Source organism: Otolemur garnettii, unplaced genomic scaffold, assembly GCF_000181295.1.
Source record: "Otolemur garnettii isolate 467f Iridium unplaced genomic scaffold, OtoGar3 scaffold00003, whole genome shotgun sequence".
In the NCBI taxonomy this organism is placed as follows: Eukaryota; Metazoa; Chordata; class Mammalia; order Primates; family Galagidae; genus Otolemur; species Otolemur garnettii.
Genome location: NW_003852398.1, coordinates 18,625,733 through 18,637,869, shown reverse-complemented (window position 1 = coordinate 18,637,869; position 12,137 = coordinate 18,625,733). Strand labels below are relative to the sequence as shown.

The window sequence follows — 12,137 nt, the reverse complement described above, 5'->3', positions numbered from 1 at the left end:
AAAAAAAAAAAAAAAAAAAGGCTTAGCACCCGTAGCACAGTGGTTATGGCGCCAGCCACATATACCGAGGTTGGTGGCTTCAAACCTGGCCTGGGCCAGCTAAACAACATCTGTAACAAAAAATAGCCAGGCATTGTGGCAGGTGCCTGTAGGCCCAGCTACCTGAAAGGCTAAAGCAAGAGAATCTCTTAAACCCAAGTTTGAGGTTGCTATGAGCTGTGACACCACAGCACTCTACCACAGGTAACTCTGTTTCAAAAAAAAAAAACAACCATGTATGTCTATTATCACACACTACCAAAAATCACTCATATTTAACGTCATCAGCCAAATTCAAACCTATCCATAAGCCATGAATAGCTATAACTTGGCTCCCACTTGAGAATGTTATATTCCTTTACCAATATTTAATTGGTATCATAGACAAAGGGCTATGATAAGCAAGAAGCATTTCTTGCCAGTTTGGAAGAATGGGTTAAGTAACTGGAAAGCTCTTTCTGCAATGTGGTTTCCTTGTATATACTTACTGTGCACATATTGTCATGAGATGAATTTGGTATAGCATATTTTAGTGGATTCATTTTCTTGATATTGTTCAGTCTCTTAAGGATAAATTGTCAGCTTCAATTTTCACTCATAAGTAAATCTTTTTATGTTTTAGAAGAAATGTTTTACATTAGCAGTTACTTTATAATCCTAAGAAAACATAAAACAAGCTGGACAAAATATTAAGAAGTGGCAGATGGAAACAGCAGTTTGTCTTTCCAAAGACTTTATTCTTCAACACGTCTTTTGAAAGAGTATTTCTGCAATAATACTGTTTAATAATACAGGGTGTCCCCAAGGTTACCCACAAAAGTCACCATACACAGGGAAGATAGGAAACTGCAGCTACATGTACCTTTACTTACAAAATATTCATTGCAAAATTTTACAAAGACATGCCAACACACAGAGAATATTTTGAAAATATTTTGTATAATTCTGTGATACATATTTTGTAATAAAGGTACATTTTTTTTCTTGAGACAGAGTCTCACTCTGTTATCCAGGCTGGAGTGCTGTCATCATAGCTCATAGCAACCTCAAATTCTTAGGCTCAAGCAATCCTTTTTCCTCAGCCTTCCAAGAAGCTGAGACTATAGGCAAGCACAACCATGCCCAGCTAATTTTTTCTGTTTTTAGTAGAGATAGGGTCTTGCTCTTGCTCAGGCTGGTCTTGAACTCCTGTATTCAAGCAATCCTCCCACCTCAGCCTGTCAGAGTACTGGGTTTACAGACACAACTCATAGAACCTAGCCCTGTAAAAAGGTACGTTCAGCTGAAATTTCCCATTTTCCTTATGTATGGTAACTTTATGGGTGACTTTGGGGATACCCTGTATTAAAGTAAAAGCCATTTATTATTTGGCAAAAATAATAGAAGGCACATACTACAAAGGTATTTAAATGAGTTTTCAGATATGTAGGTTGTTTGTTCAGCTGAACAGTTTCAAGAGAGAGCACTTAGCCTGGTGGGATGGCTCATGCCTGTAATCCTAGCACTGTGGGAGAGAGGCGGGAGGACTGCTTGAGCTCAGGAGTTGAGACTTATCTGAGCAAGAGAGAGATCTCAACTCCACAGAAATAAACCGCCCCCCCCAAAAGAGTACTCACTGAAAATGAATTCAGAGGATGAAGAAACAGTTCTAACATGCTTGCAAATAATCTAGTCTGACGACATACTTTCTCAAACATTGTGTTCCTTTGATTTTTGTAGTGTTAGATTTTGTGCATAACAATAACAGTAGTACATGTTTCACAAGTTTCTTGTATGTCAAGCACTATCCTGTTTCATATTTAATCCTCATGACATGTAACATAAATATTATCATTTCCATTTTATAGAAAGGGAAATTCAGAGACATCACTCTAATGCCCAAGATTACTATTTCTCAGTAGGGAACCTAAGATTTTTACCCAATTCTCAACCATACACTACTGTCTTCCAGATCCATTAAGTACCAACCGGAGGTGCCTAATTAAAGTATCTGACTAGTAAATTACCATTAAAATGCAAAGATGGAAAAACATTCATAATTAACCTAAACAAAGCTCATACGAGGCGACACTTTTAAAAGAAACAAGGAATAAACAATAAAATATGCTGTTCCAGAAGATAATGCACAGTAGAGACTAAAAGGAGCTAACTCTTCCTATAAAATAACCATGAGAAATACTCAAAATGTACTTTGAATCTGTGTAGTCCTGCTCCCCAAGACTGGAACTAGAATTTGATTAAGTAACTGGATACAATTACTAATTTACAGGAAATACAGAGAACAGAAGAACAAATAAATATAACACCATGGGGTTGCAATGAGAAAAATCCACACTGCCTTGGCACCTGTAGCTCAAGCGGCTAAGGCGCCAGCCACATACACCAGACCTGGCGCATTCGAATCCAGCCGAGGCCTGCCAAACAACGACAACTACAATAGCCGGGCGTTGTGGCAGGCATCTGTAGTCCCAGCTACTTGAGATGGTGAGGCAAGAGAACTGTTTAAGCCCAGGAGTTAGAGGTTGCTATGATTTGTGATGCAGGGCACTCTATCCAGGGGGACAGCTTGAGGCTATGTCTCAAAAAAAAAGAAAAGGAAAGGAAAAGAAAAACCCATACTGAAAGAAAATGCCAATACACCAGTTTCTTCAACAAGTAAACTATGAGGCGGGGGGAGAAAAAAGAGGATAAAGGCTGAACCTACAGACTGCGGGAATCCAGAGATATATGTCAGAAACACCAAAAACGAAGTATAAGACAAGAAAGAAAGGAATACTGACTAGATAACTTGGTATCAAGGGATCACCTGTTACTTAAGGAATAATAATGGTATTTTGGTTATGGCAAAAAAAGATGACTCTTTACTTTTTAGGAACTGATATATTTATTTATTAATTTATTTGAGACAGAGCCTCAAGCTGTCACCCTGGGTTGAGCGCTGTGGCATCACAGCTCATAGCAACCTCCAACTCCTGGGCTTAAGCAATTCTCTTGCTTCAGCCTCCCAAGTAGCTGGGACTACAGGCACTCGCCACAACACCCAGCTACTTTTTTGTTGCAGTCGTTGTTTGGCAGCTCAGGTTGGATTCGAACTTGCCAGCTCAGGTGTATATGGCTGGTGCCTTAGCCGCCACAGGTACCAAACCGAACTGACACATTTAATAGATGAAACAATAGGTTTTTGGGATTTACTTCAAAAGACGGAATGGGAGCGGTAGGTGTAAGTACAGTTCATGTAAGATTAGCAAAATTGTTAAAGCAAGGTCATGTGTCCATAAAAATTCATTACAATAATTTTTGGATATATTTGAAATTCTGCATAATGAAAACTAAATAAATTTCAGCTAGACAATTGACCTAAATATGAAAAGTAAAACAACAAAGCTTCCACAAGAATAAAATATAATAGTTGCTTTTTCACTTAAAGAAACTATTAAATAGACATTGAAAATGAGTAGAAAAATAATACAACAATTCAGAAAAAGATTCAACCATGGAGTCATGCTGTAAAAATTAAAAGTACTAGTAAGTCATACTTTAAAAAAGCTAAGTACTTTTAGTGGACATATCAGTAAACAAATGAAATACTACTTGTAAACTAATACTAAAGTGAACAAGAAAACACAAGAGGCAGAAAAGTACTTTTTAAAAGCACCTTGACAGTAGTTCTAAATAGACTAATATAAACTACAGAAAACCATCCATCAGAAATGTTGGCAAAAAATAAACTAAGGTGGCGCCTGGGGCTCAGTGGGAAGGGCACCGGCCCCATATACTGAGGGTGGTGGGTTTGGCCAAACTGCAACAAAAATAGCCAGGCCTTGTGGCAGTCACCTGTAGTCCTAGCTACTTAGGAGGCTGAGGCAAGAGAATTGCTTAAGCCCAGGAGTTGGAGGTTACTGTGAGCTGTGATACCATAGCCCTCTACCAAGGGCAATAAAGTGACACTCTGTCTCTAAAAAATAACTAAATAAACAAACAAACTCATCTTTCTTTGTAATTAAATTCTTAATATCTACTGTGTCTAGTTATTAGAAAAGGAGAATAATTGGCTTGGTGCCTGTAGCTCAGTGGCTAGGGCGCCAGCCACATACATCAGAGCTGACAGGTTCGAATCTAGCCCGGGCTTGCCAAACAACAAAGACAACTACAAACAAAAAATAGCTGGGCACAGTAGCGGATGCCTATAGTCCCAGCTACTTGGGAGGCTGGGGCAAGAAAATCAATTAAGCCCAAGAGTCTGGGGTTGCTGTGAGCTGTGACACCACAGCCCTCTACTGAGGGTAACACAGTGAGATTGTCACAAAAAAAAAAAAAAAGAAAAGAGAGAATAATTAATTCATTGTTTCAACAATAACAATTATATACAATTGATTCAGAGAAAAGTTGATATGGGAAGATCAAAAAGTTGACAATCATCTTTGCTTTCAAGTTTCAAGAAACAAATTAACAGAGATTTACTGGTAACACAAGGAAAAGAAGGGGAAACATATTTGAGGACTAAAAGAAAAGTAAAACCACCAATAAGTTCAAGGTGTGGTGTATGTGTAATAGCAAGGTTCTTGAAGGAAGTATACTTTTCAATAACTAAGTGCATCACTGTTGAAATAACTGAATGTACTATTCTCTATAAAAGCAAAACATTCTCCCTATGAGGTCAGGTAGACTAGAATGGTAGTTTGTACAGTTCTATTACAATATCTAAATATTGAGTAAAAACAAGCAAATATACACCAACAGAAATCAAATTATTACAGAATAAAATGTAAGCTATGCTTAACAGAATAACCTAAAATGTACTATTTATAACAGGTGCCTTAGGAACCTAGCCAGAGCTGTTTCAATCACTATACTACTAAGAAAAAGGGCCACTGATAAAATAATTTTACCATTAATACTACTCCCTGCAAGAAGAGAGAAGGGTTAGCTGAGTTTGAACAATACGTAGTTTTAATCTATTGCTACCATATCCCCCAAATTTGAAGAGAAAATGTGCCAGAACTGCAGCAACTTTCAATTTCTACCATGTATGAGATGACAAAATATAAACATGTCCAATTTTATTACAGCTTCAAATAAAGGGAGACAGGTCACAGGATGACAATGGTCAAGCTAGTCCTATTTGGTGGGAGTGGTGCCACTTATCCTTTCCTGCCACAACTGCCTTCTATATAACTTGACTACAAGTAGGAGGAAACTAGCACTACAAACTCTGGATGCCCTATGGCTTTACTTATCTGCTTTCCTGTAGTTCCACATTGTTCTGCAAAACAGATTCATTTAATACCACCAGGAGGTGCAACAATTATGGAAAATATTCCCCCACTTCCAGAAAGTCTTCAAGGTTTCAAAAGCTAATATTTGAAATATATTATTATATATACTTAAGAAATGCTAACATACTGAATCTAAGCATGGCTCCAAGAAACACATTTTGAAAGAGTACATTTTTCTTCCTGAAGTACCAGGTAGGAATATATACTCAAAGTCTTAGTTTCCCTGAGTCATGGGCTATACTTACTGCATAAAACATTTAAATATAACATTTATTGATCTCTACTTTTTAAGAAAATTTCCCTTTCCAGTTTAAATGGTCTCGGGAGGATAATGACTTTCCAAAATTTGTCTGCTATTATTAAATACTAGTTTCAAATATTTCTCCATGATGGAAACTTGTTTCTTCAAATAGCCAATGAAGCTGGAAAAAGTCTTATTCTAGCTCAGTCTTCTGATTTATAGATAAGGAACCCAAAGTCTGGAGATTCGTGATTCTGCCTAAAATCATATCTATGGCTAAGTTTAAAAGGCAGTGTCAGAATTTGAACCCAGACATCCAAATCTCCTAACCAGTGCTCTTCCTGTTATACAAACCCTCTTTCTATTAATATACCTATCAAAGCAGTCCTTAATCACTTCACTGTTTCTTCATTTACAAGTTTCCTCATTATTTTACCCCTCTAATAATCAGAGCAGACACTCTTCTGGATCTGCTTCCTTCCCATTATGCCATTTTCAGGTGCAGAGTCTAACGGGACATAATGCCACAGGTACATGGTTCTGCAAGATGCTTACAGTTTAGAGAATTTCTTCTCTTCCTGCCAGTAAAAGATAAAAACTAAATCCTGAATACTCATCAGTAAAATAACCTCATGTTCTAATCTTAATGTGTGTCAGACACCCATGAAAGCTTTAAAAAGTCCTTGGTGGTAACATTCTTATTATGTTCTTGAAAAACTTGGCTCAGATCTACATCCTAAGTTGCGTAGTAAAAAAGAAAACACGTTATTTTTCAACAAGCGCTCTTCCATTAGATGACTTGTTAACTACTCACATGACAAATTCAACTGGAAGTACTTAAAGAATAGGATTATAATATAGATGACAAAACCAAACAAATATGAAAGGAAAACAACAGCAGGAAAATATTGCCTTATTTCTATCTTCTGAAAAATGTCAGCCTCTTCAAATTTTTGAGTATCACAAATTTAGTCCTCTAAAATAACAAGGTGTTTCTTAGCACTTTTCTTTTGCTGTTCTCTGATTCAGAAATAAAGAGGTAGTTTTCTGAGGTCTTCTGATGGACTTTTAAAAATGAAAGTCAGTCTCCTAATCTTTATACAATATATTAAAACAATATTCAATGAACCTGAATGTGGAAAAGAATCATTATTTATTTCATCTTTGGCAAGCAAACAAGAAACCAGCCCCCCAAAATCTGTGGGCTTCAAGGTCAAATGAATAGTTGGAAAATTACTAAAGCAAATCACTTTTTAAACTTAGAGCTCCTCCCTTAATGAAGTTTATCCCACTCTAAATGCAGAACACTTTCCATAGTTCCAAAAGTATATTGATCTAAATATACTATGTTAATGGCTTTATATGCAATCTAAACCCTTAGCCTTTAATCTTCACAACAAAATTTATGATATTACTACTGTATTTTCATTTTGCACCAGAGAAAACTAGGGTACTGAGAGGTCAGGTTAACTTGTCCAAGGTTACAAAGCTTGACCTGAGGTCTGCAGGTTCTGAAATCTGTGCTCCTTCGGCACTCTATTGCTTTCTCAGTAGCACAGAAAATTTGAAAATAAAATACTAAGTTCTATCTGATGCATTATCCAAGCCATTAAGAATTATTTAGTTTTCTGGTGTCCAGGAAACAGTTTGCCATCTACACTTCCTGATTTTAGGGTAAGGTAGGTGGCATAACTGAACTCTTTTTCTCACCACACTTATTGCGTAATTACTCAAACTCAAAAGGAAGAGGACTGGTTAAATTTTTAAACTTTATTTCCTGCTGAACTAAGAGATCTTACTTAATCACTGTTATATGTGATCTTATCAATTTAAATGTTAAGGTTTTCCCAGTGTAGTAAGACACTAAAATTATTTTAGTCTTAAAGGAAATCAACTACGCACTGGACATTTTACCTGTTAAGGAAGTTAAAAGCAGATCAACAGGATGTAAACCTGGCTTCTTTTCTTCTTTCAAGAAAATTTCATAATGACTTCTTAATTAAACCAATGGAGCAAGTAGCCCACCAAAAATAAAATGTAGGAAACAGAGGAAAAGAATCACAAGAAGTTATATGATTTACTTTCACTAGTGTTAGAAAAGCATAGGATGAGTCTCCTCTTGAGTAACTTCAGCCGGACCACAATGGCCACTTGTTACACCTACCACCCACTCCAACATTTCAGGTTTACTGGGAACTAAAAAGAGCTCAGCAAGGTAAAAGACATACTCCAACCAGGCCTGAAGTCTCTCTGTACCACACCCTGAGGACACTGAAGCCCAGGGCACTGCGTCCCCCACCTCTAAAGCTTCCCACCTGCCCAGGGAGAAGACAGTCCAGAGGCCAAGACAGTCCTCCGGCCAGGGCAGTGACCCAACTCCAGAGAATCCACCCCTTCCTGACCACAACGTCCGCACTCAGGGGTGAAGGTAGAAGGAACAGGAAGGACTGGAAAGGAGAGAAAGGAACTAAAACGCCTTTTGAAACGAAGGAGGGAGCAAAGGAGGGGTCTCTCCCCAGGCTCGCCAGTGGGGACGAGGCCCGTGGTCACCGAGGGAGCCGACAGCCGCCATGATGAGGCTCGCTGAGCCGGGGGGCGTGACGCGGACAACCCCCTGCTCGGGGCCAGTTCCCTTTCACCTCTTACCCCCTCCCCGCGTGGGCCTTGGCCACAACTGCCCCCCGATACTCACGCTTTGTCCACCAGCTCCCGCACCTTCCACATGTTCAACATCTTGCCCCGCGCGGGCCAGGCCGCCACCTCCCTCTCCTGCTCCCCACAGACCCCGGGACACTTCCGTGCCGGGGCAAGTCCAGGCCGGGGTCGCTGCCGCCCGCCGCCTCGAACTCCCCCAGTCAGCTCCTTGCCCTGCCAGAGCCGCCAGCCGCCGGTGACACGTCGAGACGCGGCGGCAGAAGCGCTGCGTGGAGCGGAAGTGCCCGGTCTTCCGCTGCTGCGCGCGGGGCACGCCGGGACTTGTAGTTTTCTCTGGTCTCTGAGGGGGCCGGTTAGTATAGTAGCCCAGAGCGGATGTGCTCAGCCAACCTGGGATGGTTTCTCCTAAGGTGTCCGCGTCGGTGCCCCAGAACTACTGAGCCAGAAACTCTGAGGCTGGGGGCCCACCGATCTGTGCTTCAACTAATTTTCCAAGGAATTCTGATCACGCTCAAGTTTCAGGACCGCTGGTGTAGGATCTAGTCACCGTCAAACATTCTTCTCAAAAGTCAGGTATTATTATGTTGTTAGTCATGATTACACGGAAGTGTGATTGGCATATGTCTTTCTCATTGACGGATACAACGTTGTATTTATTTACAAATGTACAAATACACTTAAATCTCTCAGCCTTAGTTTCCACCCCGTATATTGAATACGTATATTGTATCAGGTGTATTCTAAATCCTTTTCCTTTCTGATTCTGATACAATGATTTTATAGACCCCCCCACATTGATTTTTTTTTTTTTTGAGACCTCCAACTCTTGGGCTTAAGCGATTCTCTTGCCTCAGCCTCCCAAGTAGCTGGGACTACAGGCACCCACCACAACGCCCAGCTATTTTGTGGTTGCAGTTGTCATTGTTGTTTAGGAGGCCTGGGCTGGGTTCTAACCCGTCACCCTCTGTGCATGTGGCTGGCGCCCTAACCACTGTACTACACCCGGAGCCCCTCTGTGATTCTCTTGTTAGATACTTTATTATAAACCTCACAAACTCAGTTCACACTCCATGGGAAACTAGAAAGACAGCAAAATACACACACACACACACACACACACACACACACACATTGTATTCCATACACCCAAGAACTTGGCAAGTTTAGTTTCTATATGTTGTAGGCTGTACTTTCAGTGTTTATTGCAATGGATTCCATCACTTTTGTTTTTACTCATTTTTGCCAATGTTCATGTTAAACCTTTGAGCAAACTTAAATTTTATTTGGTCCAATTGCTTAAATTTTACGAGTCTTTTCATCCTACAAATATTTATCAAGCATCTTCTGTGTGCCAGAAGTAAGGAAAACAGCTAGGGCCTTAGTTCTTTTGAAGTGGAAAGATCACTGGAGGAAACATAATAATCAAGGAAATGTTTGAGACAATTGCCCATACTAAGTGCTGGCAGAAAACAAGATGATATTATAGAAAATGATGTTAGAGGAAAATAACACCGAGAAATGTGTAAGGCCTCTTTGAGGATATTACAGTTAAACTGAAACTTGAATGATAAAAATGAGCTGACGATAAGAAGAGCTCTCCAAGAAAAGAATTCTTGGAAAGGCCAGGCGCAGTGGCTCATGCCTATAATCCTAGCACTCTGGCAGGCCAAGGCGGTTGGATTGCCTGAGCTCACAGGTTAGAGACCAGCCTGAGCAAAAGCAAAACCCTGTCTCTAAAAATAGCCAGGTGCTATGGCAGGCACCTGTAGTCCCTGCTACAGGAGGCTAAGACAAGAGAATCGCTTGAAAACAAAAGTTTGAGGTTGCTGTGAGCTATGATGCCAGAGCACTCTACCAAGGGCAACAAGTGAGACTGTCTCAAAAAAAAAAAAAATTATTGGTAGAGAGAACAGATGAAGAGATAAAGACCCTATTTCCCAAAAAAGTGAAATTTGTGGTTGCATCATGAAGCTAGGTAATAATAATCTCAAATCAAAAACCTCGGAGCTGGCCAAGCCAAGTTACTCACATCTGTAATCCTAACACTTTGGGAGGCTGAGGTGGGTGGATTATTTGAACTCAGGAGTTGAAAACCAGCCTGAGCAAAAGTGAGACCCGACAAAAAATACAAAACAAAAAACCACTAGCTGGGCATTGTGGCAGTCACCTATAGTCCCAACTACTCTGAAGGGTGAAGCAAGAGGATTGCTCAAGCCCAAAGGTTTGAGGTTGCTGTAAGCTACACTGATGCCACAGCACTCTAGCCAAGGCAACAGAGTGAGACTCTCTCAAAAAAAAAAAAAAAAAAAAAAACCTGGGAAGGAGCTGGGTGCAGGGGCACTTGCCTATAATCTCAGCTACTTGGGAGGCCAACGCCAGAGGATAGCTCAAGGAGCTTAAGACCAACCTGAGCAACAAAGGGAGACCAAGTTTCATAAAAACGAAACAAACAAACAAACAAAAAACTCAGAACATCTGATGCCTCACATCAAGGCACTTCTCCAAACAGCATCTACTTAGTAGTTACTAAAAGCAGTTTTGAAAGGTGTTTCTGTAAGGCTTTGGGCTTAAGACCCCAAGAGAAGCAAGTGAAACAAATTGACAGGTGGAAAAGTACAAAGAGGAAAAATCAAGACAAAGTTATCTCAGAGCTTTCTTAAGATAGGAGTCCTTAGGCTGACCCAAAGTGAGATGGAGAGGTGGTGGGGAAGAGCAGGTAAAGATAAGCAGAGATAAGTAGGGGAGAAAGGCTCTCAAACGAAAAGTTTGTGTTTTATATTCAAAGAACTGTCCAGCCCTAGATTCAAAGGATGTAATGTGGCCACTGGAGACGAGAAAGTAAAACTATTTTGCATAAATAAGAGCTCAGCAAGTTAACTTTCAAACAAGGGAGTACACAGTACACCTGCAGAATGGGCCTGGCACAAAAACAACCACCTTCCCTGCCCTGTCCTGTTTATGTGTTCACAGCAGTGCACAGTCAGCTTCACCAGAGTTATCCAAAGAATATAATATTATTGTCTACTGTGCTCATTCCAACACCAAGTTTGGGCTTAGACTTATCCTGGAGTTGTTACCTATGGCATTTTCATAGTCAGCTGGGACCATCTAGAATGTAATACCAAAAAAATTGTCTGTCTACCTTTGATTCAAGAGAACTAAGAAAAACCAGACCAGGAGAGTTTGTTAAAAAGTGGTCTCCAGAGATAACCATTTGCATGTCAACAAAGTGTTCCATTTTTACCTTTTATCTTGCAAGTTTCAGAGCAGTTTCCATAGTAATTTCTTTGTGGCAAATATGTGGCAGAAAAATAAATGAGAAAATGCCCCACCTACCCCTCTTCAGTAAAAAAAATATTTTCTACTAAATGAGCTGACACTTTCAGTAAAGCCAAGCCAACACATGTTGGGGAGAAAAAAAAACATACTCAACTGTATTAATTACCTGTGAGAAGCAATGCAGACTATAGACGCTACTTATCTCCTGTTCCACCGGTTCCCTGGTGTTTCCTTAGGAGGAGTTTACTTCATAGTCTAAACCTCCTTTTAAGAGAACCAGTTGCAAAAAGTGTGGGTCGCTGACAAGTTCCAGCTGTCTTCCTCTGGGATCATTTATGCCAAGGCCATTCTCTCTCTGGGCTACTCCTAGCAATGACTGAGCAAAGTATTATGGGACTGGCCTGTTTCTGCCCAGGGCTGGCTGGACTCCTCTACTGACAATTACTGACCTGGGCTTTCTGTCAACTTCACCCAAATTTCCTGGGAGCTTTGCTGCAATTGGACGCTCTTCCTACCCCATCTTTCTTCCTGAGCTCTCTCTCTCCGTAGGTATCAGAACTCCCCATCTAATCTTGCTCTCTTTTCCCTTTTTCCTTCATAGACATTCCCCTTAATAAATCTTACACTTCTTTTTTTTTTTTTTTTTT

The 12,137-nt window shown here is 40.1% G+C and overlaps 1 protein-coding gene and 1 long non-coding RNA gene across 5 annotated transcripts in view; one reads left to right on the top strand and one right to left on the bottom strand.

The window, feature by feature from the left end:
• Positions 1-8,487, bottom strand: part of CLINT1 (clathrin interactor 1) — a 68,772-nt gene extending 60,285 nt beyond the window's left edge. For 3 of the 4 annotated variants that reach the window (XM_003781998.2, XM_023515371.1, XM_023515376.1), the window contains exon 1: positions 8,249-8,487. In XM_003781998.2, coding sequence (XP_003782046.1) covers positions 8,249-8,289 — 41 coding nt within the window. In that variant the 5' untranslated portion in view covers positions 8,290-8,487. The other variant, XM_023515373.1, reaches the window with a different exon arrangement.
• A 157-nt stretch (positions 8,488-8,644) lies between these two features.
• LOC111726406 overlaps positions 8,645-12,137 on the top strand; it is a 5,793-nt gene continuing 2,300 nt past the window's right edge. The window contains exon 1 of the long non-coding RNA XR_002774184.1: positions 8,645-8,784. This is a non-coding gene — a long non-coding RNA (uncharacterized LOC111726406). The remainder of the gene's footprint in view (positions 8,785-12,137) is intronic.